The sequence below is a fragment of the Rhinichthys klamathensis genome, unplaced genomic scaffold (genome assembly GCF_029890125.1).
Source record: "Rhinichthys klamathensis goyatoka isolate OS25496 unplaced genomic scaffold, OSU_Roscu_1.1 h1tg000032l_1, whole genome shotgun sequence".
NCBI classification, from domain to species: Eukaryota; Metazoa; Chordata; class Actinopteri; order Cypriniformes; family Leuciscidae; genus Rhinichthys; species Rhinichthys klamathensis.
The window spans coordinates 2,395,998-2,419,283 of record NW_026606581.1 but is presented as its reverse complement, the minus strand read 5'-3'; the positions used below and the strand labels follow the sequence as shown (position 1 = coordinate 2,419,283).

The 23,286-nt window shown below is 38.1% G+C and overlaps 2 protein-coding genes across 7 annotated transcripts in view; both read left to right on the top strand.

The window, feature by feature from the left end:
* The window catches only part of ccdc88c (coiled-coil domain containing 88C), a 57,962-nt gene extending 42,001 nt beyond the window's left edge, over window positions 1-15,961 (top strand). Inside the window, exons 21-31 of one of the 6 annotated variants that reach the window (XM_056245549.1) lie at window positions 1,255-1,398; window positions 1,716-1,902; window positions 2,085-2,230; window positions 2,811-2,900; window positions 3,011-3,297; window positions 7,575-7,781; window positions 10,140-10,214; window positions 10,326-10,394; window positions 12,295-12,542; window positions 13,643-14,574; window positions 14,606-15,961. In XM_056245549.1, the coding sequence (XP_056101524.1) occupies window positions 1,255-1,398; window positions 1,716-1,902; window positions 2,085-2,230; window positions 2,811-2,900; window positions 3,011-3,297; window positions 7,575-7,781; window positions 10,140-10,214; window positions 10,326-10,394; window positions 12,295-12,542; window positions 13,643-14,527 (2,338 nt within the window). In that variant the 3' untranslated portion in view covers window positions 14,528-14,574; window positions 14,606-15,961. The other 5 variants (XM_056245548.1, XM_056245551.1, XM_056245553.1 and 2 more) reach the window with 5 other exon arrangements.
* Window positions 15,962-17,613: 1,652 nt separating this feature from the next.
* Window positions 17,614-23,286, top strand: LOC130080239 (ovarian cancer G-protein coupled receptor 1). Its single transcript, XM_056245554.1, has 2 exons — window positions 17,614-17,901; window positions 22,168-23,286. The coding sequence occupies exon 2, from the start codon at window positions 22,173-22,175 to the stop codon at window positions 23,280-23,282; it is 1,110 nt and encodes a 369-aa protein (XP_056101529.1). The 5' UTR covers window positions 17,614-17,901; window positions 22,168-22,172; the 3' UTR covers window positions 23,283-23,286.

Here is a 23,286-nt window from a genome sequence, read left to right as displayed (position 1 = left end):
ACATTATTTCTCCAAAATATATTTCTTCATGACGGAGTATGAAAAAGTCCAAGGCACTTACAAACATGGCTTATCACAATAATAATAATAATAATAATAGTTGTAGTAATAATAATAAAAATAAATGTATTTTGGATGTATAAAAATAAATAACTTCTTGATTGTGCACCGTTAAAAGAAATGTTTTTATTTTATTTAATCAAAGTGTTGGGCTTTATGTCTACATGCATTACTTAATTGTAATTTAATTACAAAATATGAATGCATGTATAAAAAAATACATTTTTAATTTAACAGTTCCATCACAACCCCTTTGCTTTGTGAACCACTAACCCTAACCCTGTGGGCGTTTGTCAGATTAGACCCTGTCTTCAATTTGACACAAATGAAAATGAGTCTGTGATAGATCTTCAGTACCCTAGGTTATTTCTACGTGTTAAAAGGATTAACAAGCAGACGTGTTTTTAGTCCACTGGAATTGATTTAGAAAGACATTTTCTTAGTTTTGTAGGCTTAAATGGATGCCATAAAGGAATACAACACTATTGACATCAAATAATAAATGTAGCATCTCCCTCAAAGGGGTCATCGGATGCAAAATTCACTTTTACATGGTGTTTGCATATAAATGTGTCTTTGCAGTGTGTGGACACAACCACCATACAATGAAAAAAATCCATTCACTCCTTTTTTTTTTTTTCTCAAAAGCCTAAACACTCTCAATAATCAAGCGTTTGGATTTTCTGAGCAATATGATGTCATATTGCTCAACCTCAGCCCACGACCACTGACGGACTGTCCTGTATTAGCATATTTCCGCCCACAGCCATTTGTATACTGTCCATCAAGGCAGGTTCCCAAGGCAGCACTTTATGTGTCTTGTGTGACACCCCCCATGGAAGAGAGGGGTGGGGTGAGCAGTTGCTCATTATCATTTAAAGAGACATGCACTGAAACGGGTCGCTGTGAACAGAGCTGTTTTTATAGCAGGTAAAAAGGGTGTTGTTTTACAAAACCATTGAGGAATTTTAACCAAAGTATTTTACAAACTTTACATGAAGACCCTAAAGAATCATACCAACTTGTGGAAAATGGGTATCCGATGAACCCTTTAACTAAGACCCATGGGGAAAACCTGCTCTACATTAGTGATAATCAGAATTTACTTCCTTATAATCCAGAATCATGAGACTTGATTGTGTATTAGAGAAATGGTTTAGTTAAAATCACTGTTTGTATGTTTGTGTTGAACAGGTATATGGTTCTCCTGAAGCAGAAGGACGCTATGGAGGCGCTGGAAGCGTCACAACACAGGGACAGAGAGAGTCTGGGAGAAGAAATTCACAAGAACACTCTTATTCTGGGGGAGAACCGCAGTTTAAGGGAAGAAGTAGACAGGTTAGAGAGACTTTTTAACAACAAAATGCACTCAGTAGGAAGCTCTCAGTTAAAAACATACAATAGGCTGAGTTTATTCATTGTAAATATTTACTGCCCTCTGCTGGCTGGAATAGACTTCAGTAATTCAGCAATAGTAACGACTTGAATGTATGCATGCACCATATTCCAGCGACCTTTGTTATTTAGTATTAATATATATTATAATGTGTATAAAATATAACATGTATAATATTTTTAAATGCATTATAATGTATAAAATATTATATAAAGCATATCAAATAATACCATCTAAGCCTCTGTTTATGTCCCTGCAGAATGTCACAGAATCACACACAGCTGAGGCAGGAGTATGACAGCCTGCAACTGCAGACCAAAGAACTAAAGACTTCTTTGAATGAGTCTCAGCTGGAATTGAACCGCTGGCAGGCACGTTATGACCAACTGAAGGAACAGCATCAGGGCCTGGACATCTCAATGACCAAACTGGACAACCATTGTGAGGTTAGCATTTGAGATCTTACAGGATGAAAGAACTGAAGCGTCTTTATACATGCAGCTTCTGCAGAGAGCACAAGACTGTACTGTACCATCACAAGCCGGGCCAGATATTGATTACAAGGCTTGAAATTGATTACTTAGTTTTAGCTTCCAGCACTAATGTATCTTTCATTCTCTCAATTTAGCTGCTAACCCGTTTGAAGGGAAACTTGGAGGAGGAAAACCATCATCTTCTCAGTCAGATCCAGATGCTTAGTCAACAAAACCAGACCCTACTGGAGAGAACAATGGAGAGCAAAGAACTTTACCATGAAGAACAGAAGCAATACATGTGAGCCGTGTGCCATATATCATCTTCCCATCATATATCAATGATTCCCATCCTGGGTACTAGGAATGATTATGATTTTGCATTGTTAAAGCTATAAAACAGAAATTACAAACCATTAGTTGATTTAAATAGCGCATTGTTCTGATTTCTATGTCATACTTGTTGAAAATTAATTTTATAAATGCATGTAATGATCTTATTGTGAACGATTCATCTATGTATATGTACACAAAATTAACCTTGTATTTATAATCAAAATGTCATAATTGGAAATGTCAAGCTACTCTCTTGTGACTCTCCAATCATTTATTGTGCTTAAACTCCGCCTCTTTCTTATGATTAACTGAAAGGTCGCATTCATATCTGCCTCCATCCGGTCAACAACCAATGCACAGAACCAAGTCCCTGCATTATATTTTTTCCCCTTTGATAATCTAATGTTGCTATTCCCGTGACTTCAAACAAATATATTTATTATTTGGCATACTTAAAATAATGTGAAACATTGATTTTAATCAAGAAACTTGTGGTAAAAATGGCTTAATGCCATTTTCTTAATAGTCATGGTTTCCTCTTGCAGTGATAAGCTGAATTCATTACGACGACAGAAGGAGAAATTGGAGGAGAAGATCATGGACCAGTATAAGTTCTATGACCCGACTCCTAAAAAGTGAGTCCAACTGATTAAGACTGAATAGACTTTACTCTTTGGGCAATTTATCAAGTTCATTTATATCAAGTTCTTTATACTATGAACCTTTTTTCTTTTTCGTAACACAGGAGCCGTCACTGGGCTGGAGCCAAAGCAATAGCTAAATTCATGAAACCTAAGAAAGAAAGTTCACGAGAACGGGCGGACGGTCCACGTGAGAGGATCCGAAGCGCTCCAGACATCCCTCTTCCAGAGATCCCCACATGCGTAGACTTTCCTGAGAGCATGCCACCCCTTCCCCCTCCACCACTGCCCCCCAGACAGTCACGCCTCAGTCTGGACTCCATGAACGGTCACTCCGCAGAGGAGAATCATATACAGTCTCCCATCCTCTCACCTGCCCTTAACGGCCGAGGTGAGTTCTGCTGTCACAGAGCTGAACTAAACTCCTCACGTCAAGTCATATAATGGTTTGGATCAATATATAAATCAGAGTTTGATTCTTCAACTTTTCCCACTATTATTTAAAGGTACAGGGCACCCAAAAATGAAAATTCTGTCATCATTTACTCGCCCTCATTTTGTTCCAAACCTACATGACTTTCTTCTGTGGAACACAAGAGATGGTATTTTGAGAGATGTCCATACAATGGAAGACAGTGGGAACCAAAACATGTTGTTTGGTACCAACATTCTTCAAAATATCTTCTTTTATGTTCCACAGAAATAAGAAAATCAAACCGTTTTGCAAGACAATACATAAGTAATTTTTTTTTGTGCTCGGCAACGATTAATCCCATCCAAAAAAAAAGTTTGTGTTAACATAATATATATGTGTGTACTGTGAATAATTATTCTGTATATAAATACACAAACATGCATGTATATATTTAAGAATTTTTTTATTTATATATAAAATATTTATATTTATGTATAATATAAATTATGTATAAATATATATATACAGTATATACATGCAAATATTGCTTAAATATATACATGCATATGTGCATTTATATATAAACAAAATAATTGATATATGTGTGTGTACTGTATAATTATTTTGTATATATAAATACACACATATGCATGTATGTATTTAAGAAATATTTGCATGTATATATTGTGTATATATATATATATATTTATATATAAATAAAAAGAATCTTAAATGTATACATGCATATGTGTGTATTTATATATACAAAATAATTATACACAGTACACACACATGTATAATGTAAACACAAACCTTTATTTTGGATTCGATTAATCGATGCCCAGGACAAATTTTTTTTACTTGGACTTAAATTATATAAGAGACAAGATACAATATAAGAGACAAGTGGCAACATCAATAGTGAAAGTGATTACAAATTAGAAAGTTGCTTCCATATTAATCATGAATAATACTAGAGTCTATATGAATTATACTCCTGATGCTCCTTTTCAAGCAATTTGGGGGTCCTGATGGCCATACGAATTCAGAAAACTAAACTAAACATACTCAGGTCTGCACTAAAAGCTCAAATTGGTACAAAAAAAAAAGTTGGGACACTTTCATTCAAACACATTTTAGTTGCAGTAAACTAGCATTTAGTGTGCTATCTGTGTTTTCCACTAGGGGGCGCCATGCGACTTTTTTCTGGGTTATTGGTATTATACAATCTCTTTTTCTTCTTGACGTCCACTCAATGAACTAATCTTGGTGTAAATTTCCATTTTCATTTCTCAGCTTTTCAAGTAATAATACTTTCCTAAGTTTCATGCTATATTATTGCATGGCCAAAATAATCTTCTAAGGAAACCTCTGGGCTTCATTCTTCATGAATCATAGATGTAGCCATTTTTCAATCTCTGAATCATCATTTCTTCTCTTCCACTGACCCCTCTCTCTCTCCCTGTCTATGTATCTGTCTGTACATTAACCCTCACACACTCCAGCCCCTCCAGCAGCGAAGCATTTCCGCTTTCTCAGGAGCAAGAGCCAGGAGAAAATGCGCGTTCCGGGGACACCGCCATCTCGACGATCCATTACCAGACGCCTACGCTTCTGGTCCTCATCTGATAACATCGTCCCCTGCCCCCCCTGCGAGCCTTTTTCGCATATCGGCCATTTCTAACTCTTCATCCTTTCCATCAACATCAGTCACCATCATTACTCTTTCCATCTACCATTATTCACAATTTTTTCTTTTCTTTTTTAAAAAAAGCATCAAGCTACACTTATTAGGCACTAAAACCAGCCAATGCACACTCCGAGCTAAGCGCTAATTAAATAAGCATTTTCAAATGTTCCTATCACCATCTCAGGCTCACAGTACTCAATCAAGACGATGAAACACACATCAATACGCACAACACACACCTTAACCACACCTCATTTAAATGCTCTGGGGGGCTGTGGGACCGGGCTGCGGGACTCTGAATGCCACCCTGCAGTAAGTAATGTGAATTAAATGGAGCGAAATGCAGCCCGCTTTGCGCTTGCCGTGAGAAATGTGTGTTTGAAATTGCCAGCACTGAATAATACGGGTTAGGTGACCACAGTTGCAAATCAATAGTAATCAAATTAAGTGCATGCATACAGAGAGAGGTTGAAAGGTAGACAGAGGCGACAACTTCATCAGATACTCCTAGCTGAAAGGAGGATTTATGCTGTGTGCTTTGATGTGTGGCATGTGAACTTGCATTGCTTAAGTTTTGCTCAAAATGGCCTGCAATATTTAATTATATCCAGCAAACAGTGTCCACGTTTGTCATCCTTTTTTTTTGCATCTTTAACATCTTCCTTTGCTCGTCCACTGTAGGTCATGTACATGTGCATGCGACTGTCCCATTTATGTGTGGAGGGTTCACATGCAAATCAGATAGACCTGGCTGAGATGCATTGATTTTTACCTTAGCCTTTTCAGCGCACATCACTTATAAAAGCCATTCTTGGGGGTGGGGATGTGTCGGTATGTCCCATAATTACCATTCGTAGGACAGCAAGAGGTATCTTAATTGTACAACAGCTTCAGTAAGAATAAGATAATTAGATTTACATGGTTTGCATGGTTTGTGTGTTAAGCAAATAAGAAAGTCTGAAGCCAGTGTGATGAGATGTGTGAGAAGTTATGTGCATCGTACAGCAGGAAAAACTAAACTCAAACACCATCCTGTGATAATTTTCAGGTGTAAAACGGATGCGTTCTGTTTCCGCTTCTGTGCTTATCCCCCCACCACATCATTATATGTTGTGAAAAACAAACCAAGACCAAAACCAAGAAATGATGTAGCATTGCAAGTTAGCATATGCACTCAGACACATTGACCCATGGTGCTCAAATAGGGAATGCATGTTTGAGTGGCTTGTGAGATTTCTGATCTCATTCTAGTCATTAAAAGGACAAAAAATTGTTGAAAATATTCACAGCTGTAGTGTTATCGGTTGGCACATGTACCCTTACACTGAGCCATGCCACTCATACACACAATGCACGTTTGAGTCCGGCCTGCAATATTTCAAATCTCATTTTTGACATTACAAGTGGTAAAAAAAGGCAAAAATGTATCTAGAATTACTTGGGTCTGTAGCTTAGTGCTTAGCACATGCACTTTGACACAATTGAGCCATGGTGTTCATATAAACAATGCATGCTTGAGTCTAGCTTGCAACATTTCCCATCTCATTTATGTCATTTAAAGTGGTAAAAAGGCCAAAAACATTATGCAGAATTACCTAGAACTTTAAATTATCGCTTAGCACATGCACTCTAAAAAATACAGCCATGGTGCTCATACAGATAATGCATGTTTGAGTCTTGCTTGCAACATTTCCTCTTTGCATTTGTCGTTTAAAGCCATTAAAAGCCAATATGTAGAACTTCTGTTATAATGTTCTAGGCAGTTATGGAAACTATTTTCTCCTCGTTTTAAAAACCATGTAAGGGTTCATTTGCAGAATGGCTCTAATATAATCTCATAGAGCACCAGAGTTTTCCAGCTGGTGTTTTAGTTTGGACACAGCAGTGAAGCTTAAAGGAATTTTTGGGTTAAATACAAAGCTCTATCCACAGCATCTGTGGCAACAGTGGCATGCTGTCAATTTATCCCCAAAAAAATGTAATTTGACTTGTTCGTCAATATGTAAAAGCAAACAAAAATGATGTTTACAGTAATCCACTTAGCTTGGAAGTCTGTGGGTCAAGACGTTGCACCAGAGTGCAAGTTTAAATGTGCACTTCTGGCTATACTGTGTAGACACAAGACTTAACAAGATATAGTAGATTCTTTCAACTATTACATTATCATGTAAAGCCAATAAGTCCAGTAACTTTTGGATATAAAAATGGACAACTTTACTGCTCAAATAATGAATCACTTAAGACAGACACCGACTGGTTTGTTTTTTCAGCAACCCATGAAAATAATGTTTCTGTGGAATCATCAATATTTCACAGATGCTACTGATAGAGAGCTTGACTTGTTTTGAACCCAGAACATTCCTTTAACCTTATTTAAAGTGTAGTGAAAGTTCTGCTTGAGTTCATCCATTTTACTAACACATGCTTGTGCTTTTGCCTTGACACCTCCTACACAGCTTCCTGCAGCGTCACTGGAGCCCAGCGCAGCGCTTGCCCTGCACATGCTCTGTACACACCACAGATACTGACCTTTTCTCTTGAATTTTTCTTTTTTCTTTTGAAGTGTTGAACGACAGTGGAGGATCCAGAGGCAGAGAGGGCTATCACTCAGTAGGGGGCAGTATTGAGGGCATGAACGGGTACGAGGAACTGGTCCGATGGAAGGGCAGGGAGCCAGGAGCCACCTGTTCAACTCCACTGAGCCGTAACTCCCATAATGCACCAGGCTTGACGTCCTCTTCTAGCTTGCGGCCGGGACGCAGGCCAAAGGGTAACCCTAAATTATGCCGATTAGTACATATGTCAGTGGCCTTGAGCCATGTTTGGTATAATTTACTCATTCTTAGAGACACTGATTTATTGGTTTGTATTGTATTTATATTATAGCTGAATTTTGGGTGCTTTTAGATTTCACAATTAAAGATTAATATTCTGTCATAATTTACTTGTCGTTTCAAATCTATATGACTTTCTTTATGTTTTAGCCTATACGATGAATGTCAATGGGTTACACAACAATGTTTGACTCCAAATATAATTTGACTATTTACTTTAATTGTATGGTCAAAAACACAGAGACATTTTTCTAAATATCTTCTTTTGGGTTCAGCAGAATAAAGAAAGTCATAAAGGTCTGGAATGATGTGAGGGAGAAAAAACAATGACAGAATTTTCATTTTTGGGTGAACTGTTCCTTTGAGCTCTCTGTATCTGTTGTTTGTAATATGAAAATAGTCTTATTTCAAAAGGATGATTTAGAAAATATACACTACATTTACAATATAATTCAATTACTCTAATACATTTAAAGAAATATATACGGTACATGCAGTTATACAGTACATGCAGTTATGTTCAAAAGCTTAGGGCTGTTAATGTTTTTGAAAGTTTCTTATGCTCACTAAGGCTGTTTTAATCAAAAATACAGTTAAATTGTAATAATATTTCAAAATATTTCACAAATTTAAAGAACTGTTTTCTAATTTAATATATTTTAAAATGTAATTTATTCCTGTGATATTAAAGCTGAATTTTTTAGCACCATTACTCCAGTCTTCAGTGTCACATGATCCTACAGAAACATTGTAATATGCTGATCTGATGATCAAGAAACGTTTCTTATCAATGTTGAAAACCGTTGTGCTACTTAATATTTGGTGGAAATCACATTACAGTTTATTTTTCAGGATTCTTTGATGAATAGAACGTTTTTAAAAATACCAAGTTCTGTCATGAAACTCTAGATGGTGTAGGCTAAGAGGTCTTTAACTCAATCTGCTTGCAATCACGTCATTCTCTATACGGATCAGCTGATTGGTTCCTGCTGTATCAGTAGCCAATGACCTCACTTCTCAACCTTCAAATACTTGGTCATCATTTGCTGTAGCAGTTGCTGCAGTTTCAGACACCCTCCACCTTCCCCAGCTCCACCTGTATAGATCTGCTACGGGTAATTCATGTTCGCTATATTGTACAGCAGCAGCAGTCTGTCTTACTTGCTCACAGCAGCGTGTCGTGTATGTATTGGCAGTGGCATGTCCCGTACTTGCTCTGCAGCAGCGTAGCAGATCTATTCCCCCAAGACCAAATATATCAACATTGTCATATCCATTACCATGCCAACCACTCAGAGAGTTGTCATGACAGAAATATCATACCTTTTATAACATTATTAATACCTTTACTGTCCCTTTTGATCAATTTAAATGCTTATCCTGGCTGAATAATACTATTAATTTCTTAAAAAAAAGAAAACCTGGAATGGTAGTGTACAGTATACACCAAGAGTTTAAAAACGTGAAGCTTATTATTTTTGTTAAAGTACTTTGGATTCCTCAGTAAAAAAAAAAAAAAAAAATTGTTGTTGTTTTTTACTTTAAGTCTACGGTAAATCATCCTTTTGAAATAAAACTACGTTTCTAGGTGGATGAATGTCTGCTTTAGTAATTGTTTGTATTACTTTAAACATGCTTCACTTCATTTTTCAATTTGAAGGATGAGTGGAAATAATTTTCTGTGGTAACCAGTAGCACACCATGGATAGAGCTTAAAGTTGACGTCACGCTACCTACAGTTTTAAACTGATTTCCAGGCTAAATTACTGATGGGTGTTCACGGTTAATGGCTCTACCTACTCTGTCAGCTTCTCAATTTTCTTCCATATTTAAGTTCAGTTGTTGAAGTTTCCGTTAAGAGAGTTTGTTGTTTTTCATACCGCATTCGTTTATTTAGCCATTAGCAAGTTTACATTGTGTAATGTGCCACGATGTACACATGGGGGCTTCATCTTTAAACACCACTGACCCTCTCAGTGACTCTCACCTCCCAGCCAAAAAGCCTGAAGCTCATTTCATCAATTCACTGTGAGCGTAATAGCGAAGCGTTCACTCTAAACCAATGTTTATTTTCAAGCGCTTGAAGCTTTCTCAGATATCCACTGCACTGCGTAAACAAGCAGTCATGTTCGTACAAACGCACACAGGAAGACTGCAGTAGCCGGAAGCCTATCATGTCTAATAATGGCACTGTTCTAAATTGTGCGGGAAAAAAATGATCTATTAAAAAATGTATGCTACATATACTGATATTTTCACTGCCACATTGTTGGGCTACACTCTCTTACTTTTAGGGTTGGTCTCAGAGGAAGACTTGCGCCATCATTCCCCAGATGCTGGCTTTGGCAGCGGTGTCCATGGAAACACAGGTAAGAGAATTAACTAAATCAATACATGTTGCCTTTACAGCCTGTTTACTTCCTGTGCTTATTCAGTATGTGATGTATGCCCCCCCCCCCCCCCCCCCCCCCCCCCCACAGGCCACCGGCCCAGTTCTGCCGAATTCAGCCGTAACACCTCCAGCAGCAATTCCCCCATCAGTTCTAAAGGTGTGTGTGTGTGCGTGCACCTGTTACATATGCATGCATAGTCACTTCATTAGCTGCTATGGGAAATGCCACCCCCGCACACTCTCTCTTTCAAGAACTATTGAGGTGGTAATTGTTTCTCAGGTTGAAACAAAGAACATTAGCATGGCTCCCAGACATTATTAATTTGCAGAGGCAGCTCTGTTGTCGAGAAAGCATTATTTAATTGTTAACACTTCAAATATTTAAGATAATCAAATGGTTATTTCATTGATTATTAATTAAATGTGTTGCTTATCTTGGCGAAAGCCGAGTACAAATCAGCATGAAGTTTTAACATCTACTCTCGTGTAATGGAAATCACAATGTATTCATTTTTATAATCTTTAATTTTATATTGGTGTATTATTGAGGTATAATACACTAGCGTTCAAAAGTTTGGGGTCAGTAAGATTTTTTTTAAAATAAATTAATATTTTTATTCAGGTAGGATGTTAAAAAATATTTATTTTTCAAATAAATGCTGTTTTAGCTTTGTATTTATGGTGAGCATAAGAGACTTCTTTCAAAAACATCTTGTTTACCCCAAACTCCAGTGTATATTTCAGATTAACCCATCACTGAATTGGCACATAAAAACAGATTTTGTTTTTATATAGTTTTGTCTATTTACATGTCAGTCAGCCTGTGTGTTTGTGACCAATAAGCTATGGACCAGTCGTTTTGCCATTTAGTCAAATGTCCAGCTATTTGAGAGAACTATTATCATGATTTATTTACAGTGTACGGTTGCTCTTTATTTTACAGTATGTGTACTTACAGTGTACTTACCTAAGAAATTACTGGGTAATATGAGGTAACTACATGGGTTAAGGTTGGGTTTAGGGGCAGGTTCAGGGTTGGTACGTAGTATTTTAATTACTATAATAAGTACATAGTATGTACATGGAGAACCGGACTTTAAAATAAAGTGCTACCCAGTGTATTCATTTGGAGACTCGCAATCACTGTGGTGTGGCAAAGTAGTTTGTGGTGCTTGCTAAGAGAAGATAAAATGATGATGTGCTTTTAATAATAAAGTATCTTGCATTTTTTTGCCATTATTGATGAGAGAAGACTTCCTAATGATCAACGCTAGCCTATAAGCGCCATGTGTTTTTTTATGAACTGGAAAATGAGTTGGTCAGGGAAGCTTTTCAATGTGTTTTAGTGCAAGCATCACTATCCTTGTGAAAAAGAAGTACACTTACCATACTTTTAAAAAGAGCACTTATTATGGAAATAATATACTTTAAGACAATTATACGTAATGTTTCCTGGCACTTAATTGCATGTTAATTGCAATTAAAATAAAATGTATTTAAATTTATATTAAATGCAATAGCTTTTAAAGTACTTTTTTGACCCAATCAAGTAGGACTTTAGTACATACAGTATTTATGTGTAATTTCATAATTACTTCTATTGTCTTTGGTTAAAATATACTGCAGAATGGACTGAACACTTTGTTATTTATATTGAAGGTTTTATTTTCGAAAACGTAGGTTTCTAATAAGTAACCAGATGAGACAGTTTGGGGCGTGACATTTCGTCAAGTTATGTTTACCACAGATATGATTTTACTCATAAATTGAAAAACCCCATTATAACAGCCCATAGGAAGATCTCGAAGCCCCACTGGCGATTTAGTCTTCTGGGTTCTGACGTCATCCATGCATCACTCTACATCACCCTGATATTTGTCTCCTGGGTTGTGGGAGGAAAAACAGTCAAATTCTGATTAGATTGCGCAATAAAAACTCAGGCTAGTGTGTGTAAATGCTGAAACTATAATTCTACTTACTGTGTGAATAGTATTATTGACACACAGACTCACATTAGCTACCTTTTAATGTGGACATTTTTTCCTGTCTTTCTCCAGGTTCTCTGGACTGTCTTCAGGGTCGATCTGCCAGTCTGTCAAGCGATGATGTCGTTGGACTGGGTCATGAGGGTTCACGTCTCAGTCAGTTGTCTCTGATTCCTCGTAGCTCCACCCTTCCCTGTGATGCCACACCTGCTTCACGCTCTTCCCAGCGGCCCACTTCTCGGCGGCCGTCCTCCCCTGGCAGCGAGATGGTTACCCTGGAGCAGTTCTTGCAGGAGAGCAATGCCCTGTCCCCACCAACTGTAAGTTGTTTTAACACTTATCAGATTTATTTGTTTGGTGGTTTGACCTTTTAATCCAGGTATAAGATGATCCTTTTGGGGAAATAAATATAACTCATGGTCAGTAGAGACAATTATGCCTCTAAATAAATTAAGCCTGATATTTGATATCTGCACTATGGATTGTTGCTTGCTAATTGCGGATTAAGATCATGTATTTTGAGTGTTGTGTGAGATGTTTATAATAGAGATGTTGACCGTGATGGATCTTAACCATTTCAGCTAGTGGCCATAATATTCATATTTAATATATATATATATATATATATATGTCTGTTATCATAAAGGAACATATGTATTCTGATTTTTTTTGTTTTGTTGAGAAATGCATGCAACAGGATTCCCATGGTCATAAACAATTAAAATCATTTTAAAACGATGATTACCAGTGATGAGTCCCCGTCAAAAATAGTATTTCTGTTTTAGGATTCAACAGGGACGCCAACTCTCACGCATTCAGCTTGAGACTCACACAATTGCCACTGTTCTCACACTCTCATGTCACACATCCATTTTCTCACACAGTGAAAAAACAGCAAAGAGGACAGACTATAAACTGACGACTAGACAGCAGGTTACTTATGATATGGAACAAAGTCTCCAAGCTGAGCATTGAAGTTGGCAGGCCTGGGATTAAGTGTTATTTAAATTAGTTAAATATTTTTAACACCTTTTTATTTTTGTGCACACAATTATTGTTTTTGTCGAAAAATCATGAGATTAATTGCAGTCATTTTATTAAATTAGCAATTGATGTATTCAGTTAACCCTTGTTGAGCCCTTTAACAGAGAGAGTAAAAACTAAATCTGTTTTTTATGTTTATATAGATATATATCTAACATTTTCATCATAAAGTATTTTTTTTATAATAAATATTTTAATAGTAATATTTTAATTAAACAATTTTTGTAGTTTTCCCTAACATTTTAACATTGCATGTAATTACCATTGTAATCTTGAAAATAGGGGGCACAATGGGGATTTTTTTTTTTTTGTGTGTAAAAAGCTTTATGATGATTTAGTTTAATTTAATTGATGATTATATGTCTTTTTTCTTTAGGTGCAGACAGGAAGTCGAGAGGATCTGATGACTGATTTCTTCACCAGATCCACTCGACCGGTCCCTCTGCGAGAGGGCGCTAAAACTCCCACCAATTATGTCACTCCAACCATCAAGAATACTCCAGCAGAACTAGATGGTCGGGCCACTAAACCTGGACACAGTGTCAAACCAAACATTCGTCTGACAGAAACCTCCACACCTCCATCTCAGTCGCAAACCCTTCCCAACCGAGGAGCAGGACTGCGACCCTCACCTCTGCAGCAGTCCAATCCTCGCACCAGCCTGAGCCGAACGTTCAGCCTGGCCTCAGCAGACCTCCTCCGCTCCAACGGACCGGACAGCTATCGCACCGAGGCCAGTTCTCCCAGCCAAACTGACGTGGTGTTGAGGAGGTCTGGTGCAGTCGCCAGAGAAAGACCCATGTCCGCTAGGCTGGCTGGATCCTCGCCTCTTCCTGGAGACCCAGGGCACCTGTCCGTGGACCCCCGTCGCCTATCTCTTGCTCCACCGAGAGATGAGTTGTCCCTGGCTTGTCCGCCCCCAATGCACTCTTCTTCTACATCGCTGCAGGCTGAACGGGAATGCGTTGGGAGTGCTAGTAGCCGAGCTGGAGCGGTCCGTCCTGGACCTGCTCAAACCCGAGCACTGCCCCACCGTGGTGAGGTGGCCATGGTGACTCCGGTGCGAGCTGTGTCAGCGTTGAGGCTGAAGGATTTGGAAGAGGAACCCCAGGAACAAAGGCAGGCAGAGTCGCCTCTACTGAAGAAAACAGACACTGCGGACTTGAGCTGCACCGCCAAGGAGGACCCCACCAGCAAACCTGCTTCTCCTGACCCCAACAATGACCCTCAGACTGTGTGGTATGAGTATGGCTGTGTGTAGAACCTCGGACTTGGTGAAGAAACATGTCTGACGTATGAAACTGCACTGTAAACAAAGAAAAGCCTCAGGCAGCTCCAGTGAATCTGGGAAGGCTGGTCACGTCCTTCCATTCTCCATTTCTCCAGGTGCTTCAAAGGCACCAGGTGCATTTGAGGGTCTTGCACACGTTCACACTGACCTGGAAACGAATGTATGGGGCACTTGAATGTATTTTTCCCCTTCATATCAAATCGAACGCCTTTGATTTCCGCAGCTCCATGGCAGGCCAGTTCACGTTCTATTCTGAATGTGGAAACCAAACGTTGGGCTGTGTGCTCGGAGCCACTCCCAGCTTAATTACTGAGTAGCGACTGCACCCATCTTTAGGAGGCGCAGGACAGTTGCAGGTCCATCACCAAGACAGCCTCACAGGGACCCGTTACGGGAAGCGGCCTCTCTCTCACTTGCTCCCTGCTGACAGACCAAACAATCTGCTCTTTTCTGCTTCTTGTGGGTGACCATGTATTTGCTGTAGGACCTGGGTTTGGCTCAGACTCTGTTCAGAGGCAAGAGGACAACACAGACCCAGAAAGAGAGAGACAGACACACAGGAGAAGTCAATAGGACAAAGAAAGCACCTAAGGTGGAACACTGTTTAGGGAATGGGTTTTAAGTTGGAATCTAGAGTACTGGACACATTGCCCTGTTTCACGCACACATTTAGGGTTGTACTAAAGAGAATCTGAAGCTCAGTTTGGTGTTTTGTTTTTCTGACACACTCATTTTTATAACACTGCACTTCTTTTCTAATGACCAGAAGTTCTTTAATTGGTTTATTTATTAATGTCTTTGAGACAATTAAATGACACTTGTTTGTGTGGTTGTTTTTAATGTGCGTGTATGCCTAATTTTCCAAGATTTTTTGTTTTGTGTGGTTGTTGGTGTGTCTGATGATGTTGTATACTGGAAGAATGGACTAGTCTGATTGTAATTTTTTTCTTAAGTGAAGCATGTCGGTGAAAAAGCCCACGGATTCCCGGGATCCCTCAATCATGTCACCAATCTAGTGTTCTTTGTTCCCTGTCAGTGGTGCTTTTCTGCCATCTCATTTCACCATCTCCAACTTCTCATGGTCTGCTGTGGCAAGAGCTGGTCACCGAAGGAGATGGTGGATCTTCGTAGAAATATATTTGGAGCAAGCATTCACACTGGATGTGTAAATATAAGGAGAGTCTCCTGTTTGAGTGTGCAAAACTACTGGTTAAATGATTTTAGATATACAACTGTTTTATACACTACTGCACATGAACATAGATCATTAACTGTAAGATATGGTGTGAGTAGATACCCTAACAACCTTACTTAATGTAAAATTTATTGTGAATGATAGAAGCCTGTTTAGAGAAAGCTGTTGTCCAAAACCTAAACTCTTTGTAATAAAGCTTTTTAAAAAAAACAATCTCTGAAGTTTCAGTAAATTATACCATATATGTGCTGTTTTAGTTTCTAGGATGTTTAAATCAGTTTATTACTAAATCAGTTTATCAACAGATTAGCATGACATAAGATGTCACTTGATCTGTCGAATTCAGGATAAATTGTTGGTTTGTAGTTATTGATAAGCTTCTATTTCCCCTAAATTAGACAAAATATTGGTTTGATCTTTTTCAATAACTTCAATATAAGAGTTAAAAGTTGATGAATACAGTTAAACTTGTTTTTAACCAAAAAAAAGTCATAAAAAGTGTCCAAACTTCGTTGGCAATTATAAGGGATGGTAAATAAATTTTTTTGGCAACTGAGGAAATCATGCATTCACAGGATTGCACGCAAAATGTGGGACACAGCAATTTTTTCAGTAAAAATTAGTTTGTAATTAAAACATTTTTACTGCAATGTAGATTACGAAATCAGAATATTGACGTTTTAATTGCCGTTTAAAACTAGCTGTTTTTCATGCTAGTTAAATATATATATATTTTTTAAACATTTTTCATGCTAGTATAATATTGTTAAAAAAAAGTTAACAAAAATTGTTGAAATTCACTTCCGGAGTACATTTCATAGGGACACAAAGTTTCATTTCAAAATGAGGAGGATTTCCATCTTTTATCCATGTAATAACCTCCAAATGCTATACATAAATATAGAAGGGATTTCTGCATCTATGGTTTAAAAATATTAAATATGTCCCCAACTATTGGGTTCCCCATCTCAGCCATTTCCAGTACTGGCTATATAGGACACCAAAGTGTGCGTATTCGAGCAATGAACCAACGCATTTAAGATCTTTTCCTTTGCCATTGTGAACAATACCATAGAGGGAACCTTAGATTTCACTTAATACATGTGTAAATTTCAAAACAACTGACGGAACAAGCTGTGTTGACATTAGATTTGATGAAATCTGAAAATCAGAATATTCAGAAATCAGAATATGGATGAAAATGAACTCCACAACATAAATAATGGGACTAAAACATTTGCAACAACAAATAGGCTAACACAAATTTAATAAGAGGAATTTTTTAAATGGTAACCATATTGTAAAACTTTTTTACTGTCTGTTTTCTCTAAACACTTTAAAACAACTTAAATTGTTTCCATATTTTAAAGCTTTATGTTCTGCATCTACATTTTGCTTCTCTCATCCTTTCTTCACTCCACAGATTGAACTTAATGCGTTGTCTTATGTTCTGCTCTTTTCCTTTCTTCAATCTCTGACTTGAATTTCCTAATAGCACACTTATTTCTGTTTTCTAAAAAAAAGTAGATTACTAAATAGCCAGTGAATGTCAATTTATTTAATGAATTTGAGTATAATTACTGAAACTGAAAGGTCGCCCACTTTACCTGAATCCCATGGTTCACTTTATTTAATATTTAAACACCTTACAAGAAAACTATTTAATCATTTAAAGAAATAGTGTCTCTTTAATAAAAGACAATTGTCATGCACTTAAACTGTAAACCCATTGAGCACAGTAGCTATAATCAAACTTACATGGCCAACTTTTCCGGCATTCACCCTATCTGCGTTTTATATCAGTTCTGTCCACCAGCTACTCGGAACGCATCTCTGTATCTAAACACGCATTCTGTGTAGGCAGGGTCACGATAGGAGACACGTCCTGTTTCTGGGGAAGACCCTTAGTGTTGACTGAGTAATTGCGCGCATCATCGCGTAAAACGGTTGACGCAATTTGTGTATTTCTCCTTTCCAGATGCGATAACCCCGGAACACGCGTGTGATCTTATCTCTGCAAAAATGTTCAATAAAAACAGGCTCCTCTATCACAGAGTCTGAGGAGCTGTGGAACGGGAGGATATGATTTTCATCACACTTCACAAATGGCTCGAGTGAGTGGCGTGGGATTAAAAGCGGCAATCTGAAGGTAATAATAGCTACACTTTGATTATTTGACACTCACTCACACTTAGGAATAATACTATGTAGCCTACTATGGTAAGTGTTGTAGTAGGCTAAAACTGAGCACTTTGGTAGGCTACCATAAAGTAAAAAAGGAAAAGGCGAATTTTTTTTTTTTTTTTACTTTCTAATTAGACTCCACAAAAAATATATTATATAAAAGATAAAGTTATAGGCTAACAATAAGAATCACTGTGGTATTTCTGCTTGAGAATATCATGCGACTTATCGTGTAGCCTAATCTAATCAAATAAATGCTGCTGCTTTATATTTCACAGCTTTCCACAAGATGTTTTTTTTTTTTTTTTTTATGTTTTTTTACAATAATTGAAAATGATATATAATTTAGCCTATCAGCCTGGTCGTTTCTCAAGTAGGCTACGTTGCGACAATCTTGGCATCTCTGACCAACAGGTCTGTGAAATTATTCAAACACATTTTGCGTACATTGTGCTACGAATGCGAAATTAACATTGTTTAAGTTTAACCCGTGTAAGGGTTCAAGTCAAAAACAATTATCACAAATGCAAAACTAGTCAAATATATAAAATTAGGCTACATTAGGCTACTATCATGCAATTGTGAGAAGAATGGTAAGATAATTGTGAATAAATGCCTTTTTTATGTTTGTTTTTTTATTTTGTTTAAGCAGTAGGCTACTTTGAAATGTGCAATTTTATAATGTGAATAAGCAGTTACACTCCAAGTGGTGCACCGAGACGGCGCAAACAGAGCAATAGCTTACGACATTAATAATAAACTCGATTATTACATGTACCACCAAATATATTGCAGTTGTTTCTTATGACGTTTTATATATCAGACCTTGGACACTAATGCTTCCGGTGGGATTATGGCTTTAGGTTAAACATTCCCTGTCCAAAGTAAGCGTGTCAGCATAGAGATGTTCAAGCACACGGTTCCCCGAGTCTGAGCAGGAATAGGGTTATTGAGTTTGTTAGACAGTCTATCCCTAATATTTAACCTTAATTAGGCTAAACGTTCTCAGTTGTGTTTTGGTTTCATAATTAAATGGCAGAAAATGTACATCCTCTTAAAAACATACTGGATGACTGCTGATTTTAGTTTGGAGGGCACAATTTGTTTTTGTTTTTAATTGTAATTTAAAATAATTACTAGCTTTTTGAATCAAAAATCCAATTGCACAAATATGGTTTTGCAACTTCTTCATGTGACAGCTAGTCCTGGAGTCTCCTGTATGGATTTATTAATAAAATATGGTTACACTTTATTTTGATGGTCCCCTTTAGACATTCCGTTGACAAACGTTGCACCCACATGTCAACTAACTCTCATTAGAGTATTAGTAGAGTGTTAGTAGACTGTTAGGGTTAGTAAGTTGACATTGCAAAGTTACTCATATTCAGTCTAATTTCTGTTTTGGGACCAGACATCATAATAAAGCAGATATTTAGCAGGCAATCTACTAATACTCTAACGAGAGTTAGTTGACATGTAGGTTCAATGTTATTTATAGTCAAAATAATGTCTAAAGGGGACCATCAAAATAAAGTGTTACCTAAAATGGGTAATTGACTTTGAATTCTAATTGGATGTCATGTTTGAAACCACTGGAGATAGATGCACATCTGTGACCACACTTTAATTGAATTCTGTTTCTATGTTGCACAGCAACCTCCATTATACTACAGCTTGGCTGAAAAAGTCTGCTCTAAGTAGTAATGATTCATGCATTTATTGGACTACTGAACCACGGTGTTGTGCCTAAGAACACACCCATTGTAACATGTTGCTTCTCTTGAACTGCTATTTTATACTGAAAAATGAAATGCTTGTTGCTGTTATTATCATATATATGACTTCATTGAAATTTAATAGAGGAATGTAATGGTGCATTCACTGGGCAAGGCCTACTTGTCAAATGTCAAATCTCTAAGTCCCTTAGGTTGATGTTGAAGCTGGCTCAATATATCAAATACAAAATCCGAAGTAACCTCCAAGAACAGAAAAATAATTCTGCTAAAAAAAAAAAAGCCTCCAAGAACAGAAAAACAATTCTGCTAAAAAAAAAAGCTTTCCCATATTGAGATGGTTCTGGGTAATAATGTTGTACTCGCACAGATGTCGTGCATCACTGTCTGAGCAGTATTACTGAGGGTGTTGTGTATGACTCAGATGCAGGGAAACATTCTTAAGCATTTAATGGATTGGTGATGAAACGTGTTGTTCATGCTGGTTCATTTGTCTGTTATATGTTGTGTTCCACAGTAGTCACAGCCAAGGCCTCACTCATCAGATATCCTTTCATCAGCTCGAGATTCCGTGTAACAGGTCACGGTCAGTTTGAAAAGGGCAATGTATCTTACTCAAATCCATAATGTGAATTGGGATTGAATACATCAGATCATTTCACGCTGATCAATGAAGAAAATACCTATGCTGACGTCGAAGCCAAGTGCAAAAGACATTGTACAGTTGAATTCTTTCTGAATTCAATAGTTTAGTTTCAAGAGCACTTTTCACACTTCCTTCTAGTTAATATCTCTTTCTGTATGTTTAGAATAGTTTAGAGTCTGAAGGACGCAGCCCACACACAAATCCACACACAAACCATTTGTCACTCGGCAGCCATCTTGATAACATCCTCAGGCTCCTATTTTCTAAGCACGCAGAAGAACAACTTCTGTCAGCTTAAATTGAGAGAAACCCAAATCATCTTGACAAGTATGTCAAGTACTGCAAGCAATCAAATCTTACAACAATGGTCATAAAATGTGATTCTTCCTGGTTAAAACCAGACCATTCTCAGTTGTAACTGAGTTATGGTCTGGCAAAGCGTCATAGACAAATCATTTCCAGAGGGGCGTCACCAACGGACGTCGTGGATAGACCTAAAACCAATCAGAGCGATGAAGGAGATGACGTATGTAGAGCGGCGGAGAAACTTCTCCGAGTGTTGTTCTTTGCTCGGTTTTTAACTAAAAGGAAACGTTCAAATCGCTTAAAACAGACGCGATAGCTGATTCGAACGAGTGATGTTCGACGGCGGCATCCATCTTTGTAATGTAGGCTACAAAATCTGCTTCAAAATCCCAGCGCTGTCCTCATTGTGTAAAGCCAGCCCCAACGTTTCTGATTGGTGCCGCGATTTCGACGGATTGGAAATGGGCTTGAATGAGCTCTTTGCCAGACTAACTTTCAGAGCAAATCTAAATTTGCCGGAAGTTGTCTGGGTTTTCCCAGGCTACTTCTTTAGCTGAAATTGACAAACAAACAGTAATAATATGTTGTAGTTTTATGGTAACTTTCATATAGAGAGAGCTGAAGGAAAATGTAATTTTCTAGACCAACCCGGAATTGGCATCACCCTGGTTCTCTCGATTACTTTCTTTAAAATTTACTAGTTTGAGTTAGAATAGTTTGCAAGAGCGTAAGTATAAACTCAACGAGACTGTGAATGCGCAGAGTTTTTATATTTGGCGTGACTAACTTAACTTAGTTTTAAGGCTCCTGCAGGACTCTATAGTTGTCATTTGAAGCGTTGTGATTTTTCCCATTCATTTTTTGGGGGGGTGTCTCCTCATCCTATACTTGGACTAGGGATCACCAACTACATCACGATACAATACACATTGCCATACTTGAGCCACGATTCTGCATCACACTATCATAAATGGATTATAACGGAAACACAAATGTATGTGAAAGACCCACAGTGCATTTAAAATCTAGCACTGTCAGAGTATGTACTGCATTTGTTTAACATCTCAACCTTCTAGTTGCAGTACAAACAAAAAACGTAGTTGTAAACTAGTTGTGTACTCAAAGTTTAGTACTACTGTTACACTTAAAAGTATACTTTTATACACTAAAAAGTGGGCCAATTTAGTCCCAAGTAGTATTGAAATAGTACACTCACAGTACAAGTATACTACTAATACATTGATATTGGTAAACAAAGTTTATCAACAAAGTAAATATACTTGAACTTTACTTAGGTATACTTAATAAAGGGAACTCGAAGTATACTTTGCAAGGGAATACAAACCAGACATACTAAATCTGCTTTGTAATGTAACAACTTAAGCTATGTCACAGTTTTCTGCCGTTTACGAACATTACGACTCCTTTCCCTTGGTGTCCGATACGTACATCAAAATCTCTGAAAGCTGTAGTCCAGGTTTTATGAATCCTGTGGTGGTATTTGGACATACTAATCATTTGACAATATTTTGTTTGCTTCCTTTAGAATTGATGGAATGTTATTCGGAGACCTCTGTTGGTTACGAACGTCCTACACTCATTGAGAAACATGAGGTTGGAAAGATGAACATGTCTGAGGAGCAAATCAACTGCACTATAAGCCACGAGATTCACCAGTACCTGTTTTCAGGTGCGTACATCCTAGTCCTGCTAGTGGGTCTTCCCGCCAATGCTTACTCGCTCTACCATGCCTGGCTGCAACTAAAAGCCCGCAATGAGCTGGGGGTCTACTTGTTGAACCTGACCATATCGGATCTGCTGTACCTGGCCTCCTTGCCCCTCTGGCTCCAGTATATTTTCCAGGGGGACGACTGGAGCGGCTCGGAGTGGCTCTGTCAGCTGTGTGGTTTCCTGCTCTACGAGAACATCTATGTCAGCATTGGTTTTCTGTGTTGTATCTCCATTGACCGCTACCTTGCAGTGGTCTACCCCTTCCGCTTCTCCGCTTTCAGGACGGTACGAGCAGCAGCACTGGTCAGTACGGTGGTCTGGCTCAAAGAGCTTGCCGTAGGAGTGGTGTTTTTCCGGCATAAGGAGCTCAGCAAGGACAAGCATAACCAATCTGTGTGCTTTGAGCACTATCCCATGAAGACATGGGAGTACCCCATAAACTACTACCGTTTTTACATAGGCTTCCTGTTCCCTTTAGGAATCCTCTCAGTGTCGTACTTTCGAGTCCTCCGAGCAGTGGGCAAGAGTGCAGGCACGCAGACCGCCCAGAAAACGCGCATCAAGTACCTGGTGACCAGCACCATTGTCATCTTCCTGGTGTGCTTCTCGCCGTACCACGTCTTCCTGCTGGTGCGCACTGTATTTGAGCGGGACTGCGCTTTCATTGAGAACATTTTCAATTACTACCATTTCTCTCTGTTGCTTACTAGCTTTAACTGCGTGGCGGACCCAGCGCTCTACTGTTTTATCAGTGAAAATGCACAAAAGGGCATCCAGAAGGCTCAGGATGCTTGTACTCGGGTCTTCTGCTGCTGCTCAAAAAGTCATGGAAGGTTCAGCACGCACTCCACTGAGCTGGCAGTCACCAATGATAATGTAACAGGCACGTCAGTGGTGACACTCTTGCAGCAGATCAAAACTGAAGTTTGAACTT

Coding starts and splice junctions, on each gene's coding strand:
- LOC130080239 (XM_056245554.1), top strand. CDS start 22,173: ATGGAATGTTATTCGGAGACCTCTGTTGGTTACGAACGTCCTACACTC.